This window comes from Fulmarus glacialis, unplaced genomic scaffold, assembly GCF_000690835.1.
Source record: "Fulmarus glacialis isolate BGI_N327 unplaced genomic scaffold, ASM69083v1 scaffold573, whole genome shotgun sequence".
NCBI classification, from domain to species: domain Eukaryota; kingdom Metazoa; phylum Chordata; class Aves; order Procellariiformes; family Procellariidae; genus Fulmarus; species Fulmarus glacialis.
The window spans coordinates 16,276-39,597 of record NW_009200775.1 but is presented as its reverse complement, the minus strand read 5'-3'; the positions used below and the strand labels follow the sequence as shown (position 1 = coordinate 39,597).

At 38.2% G+C, this 23,322-nt stretch overlaps 1 protein-coding gene across 1 annotated transcript in view; it reads left to right on the top strand.

The window, feature by feature from the left end:
• Positions 1-23,322, top strand: part of ATP10A (ATPase, class V, type 10A) — a gene marked incomplete at its 5' end in the record, with an annotated part of 56,828 nt that overhangs the window by 17,953 nt on the left and 15,553 nt on the right. Inside the window, 5 exons of the mRNA XM_009573703.1 lie at positions 1,877-1,962; positions 8,528-8,634; positions 8,740-8,871; positions 11,287-11,420; positions 12,977-13,229. Coding sequence (XP_009571998.1) covers positions 1,877-1,962; positions 8,528-8,634; positions 8,740-8,871; positions 11,287-11,420; positions 12,977-13,229 — 712 coding nt within the window. The remainder of the gene's footprint in view (positions 1-1,876; positions 1,963-8,527; positions 8,635-8,739; positions 8,872-11,286; positions 11,421-12,976; positions 13,230-23,322) is intronic.

Below are 23,322 nucleotides of genomic sequence, written 5' to 3'. Positions count from 1 at the left end.
GCTGCTAGTACAGTGTCTCTTTAACGTGAACCTTTGACTGCTGGAGGCAAGGACACAGGCAGAGTGTACAGTTTAGGAGCTGTGGTAACAGATTTCAGATGTCAAGGCCTGAAAGCTTCATGATGTCTGTTCTACCCAGTGATTCCTTCCTCGTGACTGCTGGTGTCTGTGCCTGTCTGAAGTGAGCAGCTGAGGAATGAGAGTCAAAGGGGGTGAATATGTGGCTTTACAGTATCTGCCCCATTCTACAGCCTAATGATGTCTTAGGTGCCTCTGTAGAACTAGGTACTTTTGAGCATTCCCAGCATCAAATTTCAGTCACCTGGAGAAATTTAAGGCTGACCAGGAGAAATATCTAATGAGCTTAAATACCTACAGTATCTGGTGCTGAAACGATCTGAATTTCTTGCTAAGGCTCAGGTACCTGGATGCCAACTTTGACATAATTTAGAGTGTCTCATTCTTGGAATAGCAATCTCTGCTTTGCTCAGAGCTGTCCTTTGTTTTTATGCCTTTTTTTTTCCTTTTGTTTACAAGCTGAATTCTGCATATAAAAGTGATTCTGTCCTCCAGTGGGCTGCCGCTGTCTCTAAGTGACAGCCCATCTTCACGGTTCTCTATATCATCTCTTGTTTCTTGAAAATACAGGAAAGGTTTCCAAAAGTGTCAAGCATGGGTAGTTTGAATTGTCTCCTATAAGTCTGTCTTTCTTCCAGGAGTAACTGGTAGAAAAATGAAGGAGGGCATTGATGGTGATGCTGACACATCCTCTAGTTTCTTTTATCTCTTATTTAAAATCTAGTTTCTTTCACCTCTTCTGAATAGAGTCAATATCAAAAAAACAGAGACACCTGTGTGTTTCAGAGAAGCTGGCAATAAGACTGTGTCTGTCCTTTGGTTACTGATTCTCAGTCAGCTATTCCTATAGTGTGTTCTGAAAAGTAGTGGTTGGGGTCTACAGCTGCTCAGCAAAACCATTATAAAACATAACATTTGCAGTGTTATCACTGTTGCAAGCTTAATAATATGATAATTTACAATTGGTTCTTTCATTCAAATGGTGTGCAAAGAAGTTTTCTGAAGGTAGTCCTCATTGATGGAGACAGCCTTCTCAGCAGTACCAGGACAAGGTATCTCTGATTTCACTGCGTAGTTTGTTTGGTCTGGCAAAGAAGGGAGAACCTTGATTTTTATTTAACAAAATCAAGTAATTATGCTGTGATAGGATATTTTTCCTCAGACACAACAAGATGCTAACTACAGGTAAACATATATAGTCAGCAAAAATACCAGCTTCTGACTAATGAGCTAGAGAATCAAGAAGGTTTTTAAGTGTTCATTAGGAAAAAGTTATTCTGCTATATGTGTGTAATTTACTGTAGTAGATTAATTTATCTGTGTTGGCATAAAGCAATTAAGAAATCTTGCTAATATTTCAAAAGCTCATATTAGCTTTCTCATAATTGGCAGTATATTGACTTATGTTGTCCTAGATTTTCAGTAGCTTCACTGAACGTGAAGTGTAGTGATACTATTGAATATTTTGAGCCTTCCCAGATAAATTTCATTTTTCTACTCCAGACCAAATTCATTTGACTTCTGGGCTTGGCATCTTCTATCCAATACTTTTATAAACTCACATTCTTCCACTTGCAGAACAAAAAAGTCATCCTTGTAAGGGAGGTTTTGGAAGGCATCTAAGGAATTTTGGTGCCCAGGTCCCTTTGATTTTCAGTGCCAGTTGGTCAGTGTCATTCATTTGATTGCCTTTGAAAAAAAATGGACTTTAATATGTTATGAAAGCTAGAAAAGAAAGCGATTTTGGCTATAATTTGCAAGTCTTTGCCCTAAGTAATTAACACTTTTATTATTCCAGGATTCAGAATTTGACCCCTTGAAGTTCACCAGTGTCATTGAATGCGAGAAGCCAAACAATGACTTAAGTAGGTTTCGAGGTTACATGTGAGTATTTCATATAATATCCTTCAGTATACACTCCCTTTCTCTAATATGGAATAAAATAAATGCTGGTTTGTTTTGTGTCTGTAAGTTGCATCATCATCACATCTAAATAGAGCTGCATATTTAAGGCTCTTTTAGAGGATCCTCACTTCAGGGTGAGACGGGAGCCTCACGTTTCCATTCCTTGGGATGGATTTTGTTGTTAGCTTTCATCAGTTTACACTCCAGAAATGAATGCACGAAGCAGTGCAGTTACAGACACTCTTCTCCCTTTCCTTCCCTCCATGGATCAAAAAGGCCCATCTGGAAATGGGAGGAAATAGAAAACTGGTCCAAGAGAGCCAACAAACAAACACAATCTGTTGTACACTGCTTTTATGAAGATGGGTCTGTTTGATGTTTCTTTTAATATAAGTGTCATTGAGGAAAATCAGAAGGCAAAACTGATATTACTCCAGCTATGGCAGTATTCCTTTCCTGTCATTCAAAATAAACCAATTGGCTCACACGATGTGCTTGTACATTACCAAGCAGAATCACCTATGGACACTTGACTTCATTCTAAACAAACAGAACTGCATTAACAGAGTGCTCATCTCTGGCCAATCAGTCCTGCTCAGAAACAAAAGTTTTAGTATGTGCAAAGAACTTTTCTTGTAACACAGCCAGGACTGTAGTATGTAGGCATGCCAACAGGGGTGACTTAGGAGATGCACTCTTGCATAACTTATTTTTCTACACAGTCTGTAACCACTTGGAGAGTGAGAGCCCAGGATATTTAATTTTTGTCTAAATTTTAATGAAAAGAGTTGAACAGACACTAATTCTGTTTAGAATACAATGATTTATTACCCATATTGATTAGGAGTGATAAGCAGTAATGAATTGCGTAAATGGCACAAGGTAAATTGCTGGAGGTTGGGGAGTTTTTTATAGTGATGCTATTACCACCTCAGTTACTACTCTCAGATGTCACAGATTGTGTAGGATGTACTGTCAACTGGTGTAAATCAGGATAGCTTTTTTGAAACTACATCAAGTTGTAGTGTGGGAAAATGTGTTCCTTTATTTAGCAGCACAAAGCCCTGCAGTTCATTTAAAGATAAAAGTTTAGTATTAGACATTACTGCATGGGGGTGTATAACTGTATACATTAATAGAGAGCCTGATCTACTGCAGAAATGTCATTTCCAGATATGGAAATGGAAGGTTTGGCAGCTTTTCTAGCACACTTCATGCGTGTGAATCTTAGTCCCCAAAATATTGACAGAGGTTGAATACTGTAGAAGATACGCATAAATTTGTCTTTCATTATACATTTACTTATGTACTCCATGTGGAAAATGTAGCATGTAAGTTACAGAACCATTTGGATTATGTAGCAGAAAACATGGTAGTACCTTTTGGAAGACTGTTGTTCAATATTGATTCTATTTAATCTTCTTTATATTTTAATGTTTCAAAAACGATGTGAATATATTTTGACACGGCAAAAAGCCAAGACATCAGTTTTGAATCTGGCAGAAAGCATCAGGTGATTTCCAGATCTCATCAGTTACGCTGCAAGAGATTTACAACTAAAGGACCATGGGGCGTTTGAAGTAAAGAGCAGGGACCAACCCCTCAACAAATAAACTCTCAGTCTCCTAATTTGTCACGGGAGAAGGCTTTTTTCCCCCTCTTTTTAAATTTCCTTCATTAGTATCATGAAATCATGGGTCTATTTCAAATCATACGTTAGCAAGATGAATATTAATTCTCACATCTGAATTGAAACATGGCATTGCCATGTCAAACTCAGATCTTAACTCTTGTTCAAAATCTTACCAATAGTCACGGCTTGAAAGAAGGGTTCAGATAGCTCCCACCTGATAATAGCTCAACTGAAAAGAAATGTTACTGAGATATTTAAATAGGGATGCTATGAAATAGTAGACTTTCATGAGATCCATGTGGAAAAGCTGTGCTGAGACATTACTGTCAAAGTTTGCTTGAAGTTTTGACCACTTAGTAGGTTTCCAGTTTTGACCAAGACTATTTTTTTCTGTTTGAAATATGAAGAGCTCCTTTGGTTCTAATGTCTGTGCTGACAACTCTTGCGGAGAATAGAAGTATTTGTGTATCTGTGTGTGTGTGTTGTAAACATGTAAAAATTCTCCTCCCCACAGTTATTCTGAAATGTGATCACTATAGGTAACCAATGTAGCACAGAAAGGCCAGGGTAAAAGGAGACATGATAATAAAAAATCAGAAAAATATCGCAAAATGCATTGAGACAGGCCTGGCCCTATCCTATAGCTGCAAAAGTTTAGCGTGCACATTACTACATATGACTTCCTCAGTAATATGGGCACAATTTGCATTGAACACAGTCTGGGTGTGCAGACAGACAGGCAGACTAGCAGTTCTACTCAGGTGCTTGCTTTAATACTGTTTTGCAGTTTCTGCACCCTCAGATATCCCAAGCATATTTCCTCATTTTTATTTCCCCTATAAGAAGTGTTCTGTGTAAGAAGAATCGAATAAAACCTAACATGCCTTCTGCCTGTATGGGTCTAGCCAGATTACGTACAGTATGCATGCCAAACATTAAAAAATCCCATGCCAGGTTCCAAAAATAAGAAAATTGGCTTTAAAGTCTTGTTTCTAGTTTTTTGTGTGTATATGGGCAAGGGAAAAGGAGAAGTAGTAGTTGGCAATTGTGGCTTTTCAGCTTTTCTCTGAAAGCAAAAATTTCATTATTAGACAAGAACAGAAAACTTTATCTGATCATACCAAAATAAGTATAGCAAGGAATTATAATAATAATAATATCAATACGTGTGTATAAGCTTGTCATAAGATAACAAAACCAACTTAATATAAAATCATGTTACAATTTTTTAAAGAAAAAAAATGTATAAATCTATACAGTGATGTCTCTTTAATGTGCTATAGTGACACCACCTCTCCTGGGAAGAAAAAAACCTAGACTAAGTTTCATCAGAACTGAGAGTCAGGAAGATTCTGACTGATGATGTGCACTGAGACTATGTTTAAGATTGTTGAATATTTTCTTTGGGAGTGTCAAGCCTTGGAAAGTAATGTCAGCTCTACCATTTGCTTTGTAAGACACTTGAGAAACCAGAGAGTGAAAGAAAATACTCTTTTGAATGCAGTTTTGATATGTCACCTTGTTATTTAATGCTGGTAAACACATAATGCAGAAAGATATAATAGAAGGCTGAAGTGAGCTACCATTGGACTTATTTTTGCATTGCTGTATTAAACTTATTTCTACAAAAACACTTTCAGAGCGCTGTAGCGAAGTAGTAGCTAACTGCATCTGGTCTGCCCATTTCTCCTAATTTGTGGTGCATGTGTATTTTAGATGTTTAGATACTGCATATTTGCGGTGTCATCCGTGTGAGAAGTTGCAGGGAAAAAGAGTGCTGCACCTGCACTCGCCAGTGTGTTTCCTCGCAGGCTAGCCTTCGTGTTCCAGGCGTCTGAGCGGCTTCAGCTGGCCAGCGTTTTAAATACTGACAGAGAAAAGTTCCCTTCTTTGCCTCCAAAATTATACTGGCCTGAATCCAGAAAGGGGAGAAACAGACTGTTCAGCCTCTGTAACAAGCTTAAGGTTTATAACTGGAGGGCTAGAAATGGGATCTAAGCCATCTCTCCACCAGGACATAAAGTTACAGCCTTGGCAGGTTTGTTATCAAAGCGAGCAGTTGTATCTAATTCTAGTTTTCATTATTTTTTAATCCAGACCTTTATGTCTGTAATTTTTTCTTCCTTTTATCATCAGTGCCCAATTGCCTTATATGTATGTTCTGTTAGTGAGTCACTGCAAGTGAGTGCAGACAAGACAGAAACAATGAGTTTCCTCCAGCCCCTGCCAGCTTCTTTCTCCCAGATTTTTATTTCATCTATGTTTTCTAAAGGTCTGGTGAGCAACAGGTGAGTTGATTGATTTCATTTGGACATGAAAAAGTAAAAAGCAGTACCAAACACTTGCAAGGGTAAGATGAGTTGTGGTGGGAAAGCTCAGTCTGTGGGTGAGGGCAGTAGATCGGGGTCTTGGCACCTACAGGTTAACTTCAGGTGTTGCATCATTGCTATGGAGCAGGTTCAGACGTTGTATAAGCTAAGATAGTAAGAACAAATATATAATTGTGTAGAACACGTACACAAGTAATTGTATATAAAGATTGCCATGTACAATATACCTGTCACAGTCCACTGTTACTGTCAAGTTTAAAGAATTGATGAAGGCTATAAAATCATAAGCCAGAGCAATTACTTCTTAAGTAGATTTATCTTTAAAAAGTCCCATTTATTAACAGGAATCAACTATCGTTTGGAGACTTTATTGGAAATTCAGACTAACATCCTCATGATTTACGAGAAAGGCTAATGTAGAATTCGGCCTTAAAAAGCAGATGAATGGCAGAATCCTGGTAGTAGTGTAATTTCTACAGTATGGAATCATTAAGAAATTATTTCCCATAGTTTAAGCCCAGCCAAATTTGGGTAATTTTCCAGCTGGCCATCAGTGCTTACACCTACTGGCATACTTCAAGAAGACTGTTGGATAGCCCCCAGGTTTTGAAGCTCCTTTGGCAAAAGGGGAGGCAGTGGGTTAAGGAGATTTGCTGAAGAGGACAGAAGTAAAACCTCTGTTCTTGTATCTGAGGCCAGCAGGGAGGATGGGCTGAGCAGGGGAAGTTCGCTCCTGATGAAAAAATCACCTTCATTTTTGTATCAGAATTGCACACTTGATGTTATCTACTTCTTTCCTTCTCTTGTTTGTTTCTGGTCTCTAGTCAGATGTTATCACTGCTGCAGCTACCTCAGCTATCAAATCCACCACTTTTTCTCCATCCCTACAGTGAAAAGCTAGGCATACCTCTTGAAACACCAATGTTTTTAATTTATATTTTTGAGCTGGGAGTGTGTATAATATATTATACTGAACAAAAAAGGACTGTGTATATGTGTGTGTATATATATACACATATGTATGAATATATATATTATTTATGCATATATTCTACTCACTAAGAGCATTGACTAGGGGCTACATAGCATAACCAGCATAACAGCATAATCTGCAAGTAGTCCTACTAAGCTGGAGAAGAGTACAAAGGATTTACCAATGTGAACCTTGTCTTCTTGCAGATCTCAGGATATTTGATACAGTTCTTCAGGCCTGAGATCCTAGAAGCATGTGCTAAAGTTAGAATTTTGGTCCTCATTTAGAAAAAGAAGATTCTAACAATCAGAGGAAAGCATGAAGATATAACCCAGGTGTGAAGGCTTAGAAAATAGGAAGCAAATAAAAAGAACTCCACTTTTTTATAAAACGCACAATTTTAAGCCAGTTTGCAGGTTTTGGGGAACACAGGACTTTAAATGCTGAAATCCACGTAGCCATAAAATTCAACATTGCAACAGCAGAATGTTAATTTTAGTATAGCACATGTGCTTTTCCAGGATTTCTCTTGAACTGCCAGCTTTTACTTGTTTTTTATTGCAGTCTGTTTTTTAGACTTCGGACGTGTGATGGTTTTGATGCTCTGAAAGTGAAGGCAGAACATTGAAACATTTTAGAGTTTGCTTTAATCTTCTCTGAGGCATTGGGATACTGCAGTTGATTAAATTAAATTTTATTCATTTAGAAAAGGTTTGAAATTATTATTTGGTTTGTCTTTTTTACCTAATAAAACATTCTAATGCTATTTTTTAATTGTTGTTATTATTGTTTAGCATTTCCCTGGTGACTGCTAATTCTCATAAGGCTGTTTTCTGTATTTCTCTGTCAGCTGAAATTTGAGTCAGTCCATACACAGTAGACAAGAAGTTGTAGTGGAAACATTACTCTTTTCCATTTTTCTCATGTGTTTTGGTGCTAGTCGTCAGGGCGCAGGCCATTTCATCTTTCTTAAAGAGTCCGTGAGACACTTCTGAAAGGAATTTCTCTTGTTCTCACTGACGAACACATGGAATTTTTTTCCTTTCTTTTTCACTGAAGTGATGCATATTATCCCTGGCACATCTTCCTTAGTAGCACTGCTTCTGAAGCATAATCCTTTCCCAATTTCACCATATTTCTTTCTAGGATTTCTTTGATAAGAACATGTGAATAGTGGGTTAATCATGTGCACTACACAGCTGCTCTTAGGTGGACTGGATTAACTGTGATTGCACAGTCAATTTGCACATGCACAGAAAGTCCAATGCATTTTCAAAGCATTAGATAGGCTGCACACATGCTGTAGATTTGTTCTGCATATCTCTAGTTAGCATTTGTCCAGTACATTTGTATATGCAACAGCAACTGGTGCTGCTCCAGCTGGGCTGCTGCATGTCTGGGATTCTTGGGTAGGTATTCTCAGTTTTCAAAGTCTGCCAGAGAATCCTCCCAGGAGGAAGATCGAAGGAAATATTTCACCATCAGGTTGACAAAACTTCTTAAACTTTGATCATGTTTCCTGGGCTTGTTATATTACAGAGAAGTATGATTTAGCAAGCTTAATGTTTTCACATGCTGTGCTTTGTTCCGTTTTTGAATTTTCTGCAGTGTACACAAAAGTGGAAAAAAGGATGGACTGTTCAAAGAAAATCTTTTGTTACGTGGATGTACCATTAGAAATACAGAAGAGGTTGCAGGAATAGTAATCTATGCAGGTAAAAGCTGTTTTTCTGTCTGATGAGGCACACCGCCTTTTTATAGCTTCCTTAAAATAGTAACAAAAATCCATGTGACATCATTTGATGTAATTGCTTCTGCAGGACATGAGACCAAAGCTTTGTTAAATAATAATGGACCCCGTTACAAACGCAGTAAGCTTGAAAGACAGATGAATGCCGATGTCCTTTGGTGTGTCCTTATACTTCTAATCATGTGTCTGTTTTCTGCCATCGGTAAGTGCTCTTCAGAAGTAGAAACTTAAGTATCAATCAGACTCTCTTGGGATTCATGCACTTAGCTTTATCAAAAACATACGTATCTGCCAAAACATGATAATCCATCAAGCTGCCTCCATACTGTCTAATTTTTTTGTTTTCTCCTTTGAAATCAAGATGTCTTGATACATAAGCTCATCTAAATAGCTTCTTAGTATCAAGCAGATATGTGCTAGTAGTACCAGAGATCTGAAGGCTTAGATTCTACTACCCTTGATAGCATCCAAAAATGCCAAGTCCAAAAGAAGCCACTTCATATGTAGTCCCCTCAAAATTACAGGTGGTAGAGTGTAACATGCCATTAATCAGTCAACAAAGTAATTTATGAGCAGCGAATAAACATAATTAGCACAGTACTATTCCCCAGTACTATTTAGTAAATCAAGGGCACAGTGTACAACATTGACACACTAAGACTGCAGCTTTAACATAGAAGAAATAAATAAAAGTCTAAATCTGCATAAATCCAAGTAGAAAACTCTCTAGACTTCATGGAGTGTTTAAGGAAATGCTGAGGTTCAGGTTAATACTCTTCAGGCCGTTTTTCTATTCACTTGGGAGAAAGAATTGAGTTTTACGTGTGGCACCCAAAAATGATTCTGTATATATGCCATACGAATTCCATATCCTTAATGTTTGTGTGTTCTCTGATGTTTGTGTGTGAGTCATATGGCATAAACACCAGAATGTTTCCTAACAACCATGGTGTAGTTTATTAACAATCTTATGCCATTTTAATAGGTCTCTGTGTGCCTTTTTCCAGGTATTAAGTGCTGCTTAAAGATGAGTTTTTTCCAGCTGTGAATCAGCCAGCATATTTATTTCCACTGACACACTTTCGTAGTGTCTCAGTGTTGGGGAGCCCACTCCTCAAGGCTGAAGTGCCATGGTAGGCTTAATTGCAGGCAGTCACTGCCTGCAGCCGTCCCCTCTGCCACTGCATCCGAGGTGTTGCCCCCAGAGCAGCGGCAGTGGTGTGTGCGCTGCAGGGGCTTCAGTTCAGCTGAAACTCCTGAGATGAATGAATGTGAACGGCAGGAGGTGGCACACAGTAGGTGACACATATGCCTTCCCTTCTGTCACTTCTGCTACAAAGCTAGAAACCGCCAGCAGAGGGCCAGAGCAAACTGCTGGAGGTGATAACAATCAAAAACAGCTGGAAAGAAATTTGCTTGAGCCCTTGGAAACCAGAGGTGCCTTCAAGACATGCAAAGCTGTGTTCTGTAAGAGTCAGGCAATTTTTGTACCTTCTGTCACGGAAGTATAAGTGGAGGTACGACACTTAACTAATTCTTTTGAAAATTTGAGTCAGGATATTTATAAAACAAGTGTTGATGTAGGTCATTCTCAGTGTGGGGCTTCCAATTTTTGCTCTCAAGAATAAAAATATAGACATCAATAAAGACACCAGTATGGTGATATGCTCATATTGGTAGTACAGGGACAAAATAATTTGCTCACTTGGGTTAAGTATTGTTTTTATTTTTTAAGAATTCAATGCTGGTTTTATGTATCAAGATGTAAAGGACCTTGTTAGATGTGGCTTACAAAAGATTACTTTTAAAGTAGGCCTTTGTCCTTTTTTTCTGATTTCCGACATATAGTGAAGATAGTTTGAATGCTTCTTATCATGGGGGGAATTCTTTGGTTTTAACCTTAAAAACATCAGCCATACCATTTTAGGTCTTTTAGGACACCAAATCCTAGTGCTCTACTTAAAAAGGCAACTTTCTGTCTCTTTAACAAGAATGTAATTTTCCCAAGATAACAATAATAAACTTATCTTTATTTAGTTATCAGTACAATCAATTAAAAAAAGATTTTGAACAAGGCTTGGAATTTCTTCTGTTCTTAGTTGTCAGCTTCCATGCTCTTGACTCTGCTGATACTGTTACTAGTTCTGTAGACATGGTGGGTAAGATTCGCACAGTAAGATTAAAGTCTCTTCTGACTTTATCCAGCTGAAACTAATTTAGTGATAGCTGGCTAGTGATATATACCTAGTGTAGTCAATGGAGTTCTTTAATTTTAACACAATATCACTGAAATGAATTGCTTTTTGAAGAAGTCTTTTATTCTCTGCTGATTACAGAAAGAGCCTGAACTACTAATTTAGACTAGCCAGCTCACTTTTATTTGGATAAAGTTATGTGAAATGACTCTTGCATGCTGTCCTTAAGGCCAGACAAACCCCTTCCTCAAACCCCAAATCCCAAGGCAGAAAAAGCATGGGTTTGGGGCCTTTTTCAGAAGTCATGCAGAACAGTTGAAAAGAAATAGCACTTTCCCATGTAACTCAACTCCAAGAACAAATTCATACCATTAACTCCTAGGAGTTAATTTGCATTTTTCTCTCTTTCAACTCTTCTGCAGGTCATGGCCTATGGGTATGGCAATACGGTGAGAAGAAGAAACCAATTTTTGATGTTCCAGGGCCTGATGGCAAATATTTGTCTCCTGTTTTAGCTTCAGTATATTTATTTCTGACAGCGATCATAGTCTTCCAGGTAATCAAGTTGTACATGCTGTCACCTGTATTCATGGTTTGCTGTAATAAAGCTATAAATGTGCAGTATTTGTAGTACCCCTTCTACCACTAAGGCATGTAAGAAGCTAATCAAGCACTAAAACGAGGTACATTTAGTCACTTTAAAATTCAGTATTAACTGTGATAATATATAACCAGAAAGCTAAATTAAATAAAAGAAGTGGTCTACCCAGTGGTAAAAAGATGATAACTTCTCTGAAAAATAAACAAACTGACGTACACAGTAAGCTGTCAGAGCTCCGTTGCCATTGGAGAAGAAAAAGGTATTTTATTTTATTTTAAACAAGTAGGAAGAGAGAGGATGCAATGGGCCCTGCTGGGAGAAAACAAGCTTTATGCTTCATATCCACTCACTGTGGAACAACACCTCAAAGACTGTGGGTGCCACTTTGGGTACAGTGTCCTGGTATGAACATAAGTTGTATACTTTTTTAACCGCTTTCCAAAGATATGGCTCTTAACAACTCCGTATCTTAGCTGGATAACAAACTCTGTTAAAAGATTTTGGTCGCGAAGAGAAATGTATTTAATGGTGAAGGTGGCAGTAAGTTCAGAGAGGTTACAGAGACTCATGTCACTGGGACATGTGGAAGTATGCCCAGTGGGACACTAGAGGAGGTTGCGTTACTGGAAGCAGCAACTGCTTTATAAAAAGGAATGAAAAAGGGTGAGTTAGATTACTTTTTACTCTAAGGTATTGGGTTATGGTATTGGTTAAAAAAATTCACCACAGAATTCTTTAAACACCAACTTTTAACTATAGTTTTTGTTTAAATAACCACATTTGCTGCTTATATACATGCTATAATTTATCCCTCATACCTAATTCAGCAACCTAAATAATGTATGCAGTCAGGAATTTCTGTCCTGAAAAACATCTGCAGGGGAAGACTCAGGTACGAATTAGGTATTTCATGGAGTTTTGACAATCCTCAAGAAACAGTTGAAAATCTTTTCTGGAGAAACTTCTTCTCATACATCTTTCTTCAGCAACTATAAAATGTGTTCTTCATTCAAATAATCTTCAGTGCAAAAGCCAAGGCCAAAAAGATTGTTCCTGGGAAGAGGTTTACACTTCTCATTTTGTTTCTCATATTCCTGCAAAGTGAATTTGTAAACAGTCTTATTATTTATGCAGAATAAATTTATCCCATTCTTTCACATTTACAGGATTCTGACTGTACTGTCTGTTTGGGTTTTGGTTTTTTTTCTTTTTCTTTTCCAGCTAGTTTCAAGCTCACCTCATTAGCCCAAAAAAGATTTGCTTCTGTCCAAGCTTTGATAATCACCCTTCTAGACATAATAATGCATTTCAGCTCTGCAATTCACCATGGGTTTTCCTCTTCTAACACAGTAAATGAACTCTTTTCAAACATGCTAATAACTTTACAGTACATGCTTAAAGTACCTAGCCTCTTTATGTTCTGGTCTAGTACCAAGTTAACTAGATTTTACTAATTCATTGTATCCTTGCTTCTGTTTTCTCCTAATTCTCTTTCTTTTTGTGTATTCTAGGTTATGATTCCAATTTCTTTGTATGTATCCATTGAAATAGTTAAAATCTGCCAAGTATACTTTATTCATCAAGATAAAGATTTATATGATGAAGAAACAGACTCTCAGCTGCAGTGCCGAGCTTTAAATATCACAGAAGACTTAGGTCAGGTGCAGTTTATCTTTTCAGACAAGACTGGGACACTTACTGAAAACAAGATGGTTTTCCGAAGATGCACTGTTTCTGGAATAGAGTATTCCCATGATGATAACGGTGAGCTCATGATCTTGTTTTCTCTCTAACAGTTGTACTTTGGGCAACTGGAGTAGATATAAAAGTTACTGTACTCTTAAATCAATAAGAAAAACAAGACATTGCATGTATCCACTCAGCAAAGTCCATAATAATTGTTTTCAGATTCGTATAATTTGAGGTCAGTGTTCAGCTAGCAATGACAATCTTATCAAAGTGTTCTGTAACATCATCTACAGTACGTTGTCAAGACAGTTAAAGCTTCTGGCTTTAGCTCCTGATCTAGTAAAGCACTTGGGCTTTTTTAAGCAAATTGAATAGTGCCGCTGGTATCACAATGGTGTTGTGTGTTTGAAGTATACTATGTAAAATACCAGTTTTAGGCATACAGCCAGATTAGTGTCTGATTGAATACCTGGAATGAGATTATCCTTTTGTGCTGAGAAATAAATGTAAACAAAGCTGCTGGTTTTCATATTAACAAGAAACATAATCTGATCTAATAGCATATTTTATGTTATCTTTGTCAGATTCTTTTCAGTTCGTCTCTGTGGCAGGTGTCTGCATTAAGGTACCTTCACTGCTGTGTGAACACTGCAGTTGAGAGAATGTCCCCATGTATAAGGTTCTTGAAAAAGTCACTCTTTGTCACAAGGGAATGTGAGGGTTGTCATCCCTGTGTCATCTCATCACTCTTTTAAAATTATGAAGTGATTCTGTGTTTTGTGATTTGTTTGTAATTTGTGTTATTTTCCTCTAACACTTTGTTGTTACAATTTTTGACATAACAGATCTTAACTCTTCAAATCATACTCAGTATGCAGGAAAATACTGATAGCTACAGTATTGCATTCCTATTTGCAAAAATTAAGTTTCTTAATCTACGTAACATGTAAAGATCACTGATTAGAAAGTTTTCTCAAAGACCATTACAGAAGTTCAGCTTACAAATAAGATACAGAATAAGAGAAATAATCAAAATAGACTGGAAAATCTAAAACATGCTTTAGAGAGTTCCTAAGATTCCAAATTGGCAAAAGGTATTTTAAAGTTTTGGATTGTGCAAGGATTGTTCTTTTTTCTCCTACTTTAAAGTAGTATTGAGACCTTACATTTAAGGCACTCTTCTTCAACTGATTGGATAGTGTTATTATCCCAGTGTTACAGAAAGAAGAACTTAAACAGGGAGCAGCTATGACTTCCTACCTGTGTACTGTAGGTAAGAAAGAGAGAAGAATTAGAATTAAGAGGGTGCTTATGGACTCCTAATTGTGCTTGTGACACTCTGAATATTCATTCTTTTTTTATTCTTCCTTGCCATTGATTGTTTGCTTATTTATATTAATTTCAGAGTGTACTCTGTTCCTTGCAGGAATGATGATGGTACTGCCAACTAAAACAGTGCAGAAAGGGTATTTTTATGAGCTTGATATCATCAGCTGATATGTAGGCTGAACTCAGGCTCCTGAATTTGAGTACTGAGTTTCAGATCTTTTTTCTTCAAATGTAATGTATTTAACAGAAATCTAAGTTTGTGCATGCTTTCCTCCTATGATTTCAGATAACAGTATAAATGTTAATGAAAGCAGAGTGAATTTCACTACATACAGAAGTGTCAAATAAATATATAAAATAAACGGATTCTTTTTTTGGTTATTCTTTTCATGTACAGCTATGTTTGGGCTTTCTTGTAACTCCAGTCAGTATAAAATTTCTGACAAATAAAATTTTTAAATTGACACAGAATTTATACACAGTATTTTATACACAGTAATTTATTCTTTTTTTTTTCTCCTCTGTCATTCTATATATAAATGGTGATAATTTCTATTGATTTTGTTCCCTATAATCAGGATTAATAACACAATAAAAACTATTCTTCATTCAAGTCTTTTGTTAGCTCTATTCTCCAGTCTGATTTTCTAACCATCTCTTATCTTTTGTGCTGCTGAAACCTTCCTGTTTAGACATGGTAAAATGTCTATCACAGCTCTTTCACTTTTCATTGCTGTGTGCTTGCTTGCAAAAGATTTGTCAGCTGCTTTTCTATGTCTTATACCAGAGTATCTGAATTTCCCTCTGAGGTTTTGGGGCATACATTATAACTGATGCCATCCAGCTCTGCACCTCAGGTTTTACTGAAGATTTCATGAATCAGAAAATTCTAAAATCTTTCACTTGGCAAGTGATCTGAGGCTGCCATATATGCAAGAAAACCAAGTAAAATGCATCTGCCTTTTCTTATCCATTTCAAAGATGATCTGTGTCTTTCTTCGCTTATCTGAGTAATTTTTCAGGCATAGTGGTTTGTTACTTAGAATCAAACACTGAGTAGCACTTCAGATGAAGAAATGAATTTAAAATTGTTGTACACAGGTCAAGATTCAAAAGCTGAAACAAGTCATTTTCTACTGTAAATGCAGATAGCTCAGGATGGAAATATACTTGTTGTCAGCTCTTTGGCCTAAGTTTGTTATTCTACTGTGGCTGGGGAGCAGTGCCTGTTATTCCAGTTGCTTGACCCTTCTCATGATAAGATCCTGTTTTCAGTCATAGATAGTTTTACAGAACTTTAACTGTTTGGTTCAAGTTTTCCATGCCAGATGTTTGCCTCAGGCATGAATTCTGGGGGAGAAATTTCAGTCAGAACAGCTCCATTCAGCCATATCCAAGAAGTAGGCTAAGCTGTAACACACTTTTTTCCCATGCTAAGAAGTTCTGGCAAATTTTCCTCTGAAGTCATCTAGAGACCCTATACGCTGGGGCTCAGCCATGCACACACACAGAGGGGGAAAGTTATGCCTATGGTGGCAGACTGATGTCTGAAATTTCCTCAGTTTAGAACTTTAATTTTCTGAAGTATTTTTTCTGCATGATCTAGGACTGCCACATATCTGTTAATTACTCAATTAACAGATTGTGCATAGCCTTCACAAATTTTCTCTATGCTGCATTATAAGCTTTTCTCCCTAAAATTTGTTCAGTTATGAGCAGTTACCCCATTCTTTTCTGTTCTACAGGGATTGTTATAATGCATGTCATCATCATATCTGAGTTCCTTCCACTAGTGCATTAAGCAATGTGTGTGACTTTCCTTACATGTAGCTTGTTCTTTCCCCTTCTTCCTCTCCCTATGCATGTCGTGCATAATTTGTTTGGGTTTGGGGGCTACTTAAAAGGCACCTGCTACGCTGTGTTAGGTTTGGCATATTTGAGGCAGCATGTCTTTTTCTTGAGTGGTGGAAGTGTCCTTATTTTCTGTGGAAATTTGTTCCACAAAGCCATGTAAATTCCCTGTGTGAAAGGTGAGCCTTATGATTACGAGGGAGAGTTCTCTTTTGCATCAGACGTGGACATGTTAATCATGTTTTTCATCACAGAGGCTTATGTGGACCTTGTGCAGGGTTGAAGCAATTAAATGCTTCTAAAACAGAAACTGAAACCCTGAATAAGACTTAATACTTTTTTTAGGTAGTATAGGGAGCAAAAGGCAGTTTTAATTTGCTGGAGAGAACATTTTCCTGCAGAATTCTGTATTAGCTCCAACTTTCTTTTGAGGCTGATGGTGCTACGCCCAGGAGTATTGCATTGTTTTAGTCTAGACAAGAGGTGACAAAAACATGAATAATAGAGACCAACGAATTGCACCAACGTGGGGCAGAATCTCTTAGCCAACTGGAAGTAGCACAAAGTATTACTCATGGGTACTGCTATGCGAGAGCTTAGCACCAAAGAGGAATCCGGGAACGCTTGTGGAGGCTGTGAGGGAAGGTGTGAGTGTACAGAGCAACAGTTCCATGATGCAAGCTCTATCAAATATTCATCACTGTTGAGGTCACCTATAATATTTTGGTGATGGATTATGCACTGATAGGGATCAAATTATAGGAATTCGCACTGCCATTTTGGGCCCTATGGAGACTATATTGATAGAGGTGGGATTCTTGTTACCTGATTTTAGATATTTGCATGGAAGATAGTCATCTAGTGACTTTACAGTTAATGGAGAAAATTAGGCATTTGTAGGATCTAATTCATCTGACCTGATCGACGTTTGTTGTCTAATATATGCCTATTTCTCTGTGGTTTAGAATTATAAATATAGGTGAAGAGAACTCCTACCTCACAGGTCTGTGTGACCTGTGTTCTTTAAATCTGTTCTGTTGTCTCCTTCAAAGGTTCTTCTTGATTCGCAGAGTGTTAATTCAGGAGCAGGGTATGTCATGTACCACTCCAAGTGGAAGGATGATTGTCCCATTCATAAATGTCTTGGGCATGTATAGAATACCCATTGGCACTATACTCTGGTTAAATCCCAGAAATGGATGGAGTTGTATCTATCTGTTACTTCTTAAAGCTAATATCTTGCTATGTGTTGCTTCCACAGTAGATGATACTGCAAAGGAGTGCTACGCGCCATAAAAAAAATCCTCCTAGCCCAAAAGGAAGTTAGCAAAAAAGGGGACTGTTTCCCTATATGTAAAGTTACGTTGCCATACCATAGCTCTTCCCTTCAGGCTAGTAGCCAGCTTCTAACAATTCTTGGAACTGGCCATGCCCCAAGTCTGTCTGCTAATCCCAGAGATAGTAGATGCCCAAAAGCTGACTCTGCTTCTGAAAGTTGTTATATGATTTAGCTACAACCAGATGCTCTTGGCCTGACATTTGTCCTAGTTGTTTTCCAAATGCCGAATTAATCGCACTCTTCCCTATGGGGTGTGATCTCTGTTTTTCTAGTTTTAGCCACCCATTGTATGGAACTTTTGACAGAATAGGAGTTGAATCTCCATGAATGCAACCACACAAATCTGAAAAATCTGAATTTTTCATTCTTTGCATTCCTTCTCCTTCCTTCCAATGACTGTGAAAAAAACATAAGAATACATAAGACAACATAAGAATAAGAGAAGTTTATGGGGGTGAAGGCAGATGATGAAAACCTCAGTGATTTTCTCTTGCCTAATCACTAAATCTGAGAAAGAAGGAATTTATTTCTGCTCTCTATTTTTTCTTGCTGAAGATTAGCTAGCAACTCCTTTTCATAGGGAAGTGCATTATATTAAAAAAATCTTTTTCTTAGTTTGGGGGGCTGTTTTGTAGTGGAATTTTCTTACTCTTTTTGTATGTAGTCAAGAGAACATAGACTGGACATTCCAGCCATGTTGGAGAATTGGATTTTTAAAAAAAAAAACAAACAAACATAAAAAACAGTAAAACCCTTACCATAAATGCGGCTCTTGCTTGCAGAGGGACTTCTCATCTGCCACCTTTACAATTTGACAATCTTCAGAAATCAAGGTTGTCCATTTAGGCCTTCCCCAGAAAGATCAAACCTTTAGCAGGACTGGGTGCTTCAGGCACTCTGTGTAGCTTGTTTGTAGTTTCTCTTTACATTTGTTATTGCTTTTTGAAAAATTTTAATTGGTAACTGAGGAGACAACCAGTGCCAGCAGATGTAGAACTAAGTACATTGGGAATGCCCCATTTTAAATTCTATAGAAGACAGAATAACTCATATTTAGAGGAGGTAATGCTTTTTTCTAAGCATATACCTACACCCACAATTGCTCTGGAAAATCTCCAGAAAAGTAGGAATGATCTTCGTTTCTAAGTAGAGTAGAGAGTTCTTAATGAAGGACTTAAAGTTATGAATTTTAACTCCCTGGCAATGCCAGGAGGGGAGAGGAAGGAAAATCCTGGTGTTTTCGAATCTCAAGACTTGTCCTTATCAGGAAGTTCTTGCAAAGTAAATTGAGTTAGATTATGTTAGCATACTTGTACAAATTTTATAGCATGCTAGCTGCTCGACTGACTCTTTATGTAGACACCAGGGTGCACTTCGAAGTGAAATAAGCTTGCACTCATAAAATAATAAGGAAATAAGGTGGTGTGGTGGTGTGAGTAGGTACTGCACATCTAGATTTACTTCATGATAGTTCAGTAACAGCCTTATTCAAACGGTTTGGGGCGAAACAGAATAATCCCATGGCGAAATTAGGGCCTACGCACTGACAGCTGTATTATTATGTTTAGGGGGTCTGCAGTTTTCTTCTGCTTGAAGGGAAGTCCTTTAGAGTTTCCTGATCCCAGTTTTCTAGTTAGTGGAACACCTGGCTGTGTGGCAACAGTGTCTCTGTCAGCCTGCAAAATGGATGCCTCAGCATAGAACATAGATAGCATTGAAGGTAAAACAAAAACAAACAAAAACAAAAAATAATGAAATAAAAGGGTTTTTTAAAAAAAAAAGAATGTCTCTTCAAATACTTAGCAGCTACTACAGGATTTTTATTTATAGCTTACTGTTGTCTTCTGAAAGATGGAAGAGAGTTCATGGAATAAGTATTATTTATTGTTTCTTCTTTGTGCCGTAAATATAAAATGAACTAGAGGATGGTGAAATTTGACTTTCATGAATTTCATTGCTGTGTTTCTCAAAGTTGTTTGTGTCTTTGCCCTGAATAAAAAGCTCTCTATCAGACAAAAGATCAAGGCCATCAATTTTCAGTGCTGAAAATAAAAAGCATCCCACGACGTCTTTCAGGTTATAATGTTCACAGGAAAAGGTTCTGAATCGGAGTGGGCTGAGTGGGTGGAGAGAACAGCGTGTTCCCTAAGAAGCACGCTTTGCACAGCTGAAGCATGGTGAACCTTAGCCATAACATAACGACTGAACTGGGTTTCATTATTTCTTCAAACTTCTTAATTCTTGCTGCATAATATGTAAGACTGCACTTGAGAAAATGTTGAAAGGTGGTAAGTCCTGTTTTTTTGTTACCAAGCTTACCTTGGTATAAAACTGAAATAACACCATTTGTATCAAAAGAATTACATTTGACGTGGTTAAATGAGATTCTAGTCTTGTATGTACTTTCCCTTTTTCTCTTTTTTCTCAGTGGCAGGAACAATTAAATGAATGTGCTACAATGAAAACCTGTATAGAAAGCAAGAGATAGCTAATATTACATAGACTAGAAAGGACTGCGCTATTGATATAATACCAATAAATAAGCTGAGTGCTGCATTAGGAAACAGCTTTTGCTATGTTGAATAAACAAAAATTTTTTAGATGTAATGCAAGAAAGAAGAAAGAGCAATGAAGAATACAGAGGTATGGTATGCAAGCATAACTTGCATGAAATGCATTCTATACTTAACCATAGAGTTTTTATACGTGGAATAAAATTATAATCAATTCAGGGTCTTTGGAGTCATGTATTTCAAGATGTACTTTTAGAGCAGAAGCTTAAATTAGGTATGATTATTAAAGAAAACATATGTCCTTTTTTTAAAACTCTGCTCAGAACGGAGTTGGACCAACTGGGTAGCACATTTTGCAACTCTGTAAAGAATAATTGTAGCCAGTCCTTTCCCTGTCAAGCAATATTACTTGTTAGGAGGAGAAGTGCAGCGTTCTGTCAGTCTACCATTCAAATGCCCAGCATCCACAGTGAGGAAGATTATCCCTACGGCAAATCCAAACTTTTCTTATGCTTTTCCTGAGAGAGGTTGAATGTCCACATGTCGCACCAGCTCTCCTGAGACTGTGTTTGCCGCTAAGAGCCTTAGTGAAGATGAGGCACAAAAATGTGCTTCTTATGATTGATGTAAGTCTTAAACGTTGGTAAAGTGCAGAAAACCTTACTGGTGTGTCATCTTGAGCAATGGTTTTGCAACCTAGCTGCAGCATGCAACTAGGAGCCTGCAAAAGATAATTAAGGCAGAGCTTGCACTGTCAGGCTGGGCACTACCCTCCACAGGCCTCATCCCAGGATGTGCACTCCATCATACCTCCCCAGATGTGCGCTCCATCATACCTCCCCAGATGTGCACTCCATCATACTTCCCCAGTGCAGGAAGGACAGAAGTCCTTCAGTGTGCCACTCCATTCTGGTACTTGAGGCGTCCTCTTAAAGTGACACACTACAATGTCCACATGGCTCCTTCCTTTCTCACATGCCTGGGTTTCCTTTGGAAGGAAACTGGGATGCTGGGAGGGAACAGTGAGCAGCCTGGCTCACACCTTGATTGAGGGCCTGGATCGGTGCTTATGACATGCTGTGGGCCCTCAGTGTAGACTCCTTCTGATACAGACAAACCTATGATCAGTTGAATTAAATTCACAGCATAGGGTTCTGCACTTCCACTGGGAAAATGCATAGAGGCTTACAGAGCAGAAGAAAGTGGGAATTAGTGGGCAAGAGTGATGGGCCAGGTTAGAACTGCGCTGCCCCAAAGCACGTGCAACAAGTTGTAGGAAGCAGCCTGTACAGGTGAAGTGGACTTTATTTCCTTGCAACTCATTACCATGCAACAGAAGGGCCAAGGAGACCAGTCACCTCCCTAATTTTTTGAGCTGTCTTCTAGGTTCTGTCATATGAATCAAAGGACAAGGTAGGCGCTGAACGGAGAAGGCGAGGGTGCTGTGCTCTTCTCTTTGCAGCTGTGGGGCTCAATGAGCAGCTGCCCTCACAGCGCTGAATGCTGTTGCTCAACCTCTTTCCCACTACATGACACAGAGGAGCATGAATCACACCAAATAATGCTAATGAAGGAAGGTCCTCAGTCATCCACACTTAGTCTACATCAGCCTCAGGGCCTAGACTGCAGGGCTGTATTCGAGCTATGGGGCAGAAGTGATCTGCAGTGTGCCCTGCAGTCTCTTCTCTGTGTCTCCAAATGTACTATGGCCCTTTCTACCTCCATGGCCTACATTTTCTTCCAGCAGGAGCCAGAGTGCAACACAGGATGTTGCATACCTGGGCATGCAGTTAGAACAACGACCAAGTCTGTATTCACAGCCAGGACTGGGAAGCTCTCCTAGCTCCCACATTTCAGACAGAACCTATACATGTTCCAAATCGAGTTGAAAAAACCTCTGATGTACGATACTGTACTGATAGAGCTATCACCATGTACTGTGTGTGGTCTGATTTCAACTCCTCTGACTGCTTTCTGACAGCTAAAACATGTCTGAAAATTGCAGCGGATGGCAAGGATGGGTTTTTCTTTGATCGTAAAGCTAGCTACGTTAAAAGTGATCCCATGCCAAACTCACTATATGTAATGCAAGATTTTTCTCAGGAAGTATTTTGGAAGAAAAATCTTCATGGTTTATTTTTGTTGTTGTTATTAAATACCTGAATAATCAACTTACATGCTAGTGATTTATCATTTGACATTACGAAAATTTGTTGCACCAGAGAACCGAAACAAAGCTGAGCCACAAGTATGTAACTTGTACTATATATCTGGATAGTGTGGATTATTTTGAGAGTATAATGAAAAGCCTTTCAATGAATACCTAATGAAGGAATAAATAGATACCTGTTAAAGTGGCATGTGCCTGCCTAATGAAAAACCCAGATTATTAATTGCCCATGATCTTTAGGAATGGAAAAATATGGTTTATATCAGCTAGAGCTAAACGGAACCTGTTATTAGAGGGGCTGGATCTCACGGCTGTTTCACACCTCTTCTTTCTGTTTCCTTTTTAACTTCTGTATATCAAACTGCCACGATTGGTTTCTAACATTAATTGTTGTAGTTAGGTTCTTGACTGGGGAAGCATTCGTCTAAAACATATCATTTGGGAAAACTCTTCTGTTCTGTGTACACTAGGTATTGCTCACTGCAGCAAATTGTGATAGAAAGAAGTGTTGAGCAGGTGAGGGTACCCCGGTTTTGATGCTGCGTGCTGTATTGTCGTGCTTATCATGCTGTTCAGAGAGGAAGGAATGGGCTCCAGGGTGCTTTTAGCACTAGCTGGGAATCAAGAATCTGGGTTCATGTCTCCACTCTGCAGCAGACGGCTCTGACCTTGAGTGAGGCTTTTACACTGTCTGTACCTCATCTCTGTATATAAAATAAGGGCAGTAGTGTAGGTGTGTTGTTGTGAGGATACTTCAGATGCCAGTTTACTGGTACTGGATAGATGCGACATTTTTGCTGGAAAATACTTTCTGTGTAATTTCCGTATTCTGTTGGAAAGGACAAGAACATTTTCTGGATTGTTTATTTCCTTCTCAGACTGCAAGACCAAATTATTTGTTTGATTTCATCAGGCTCAGCTGTGGAATAGTCTTCGTGAATGCAGTGAGTTACCGCAGAGTCTGTC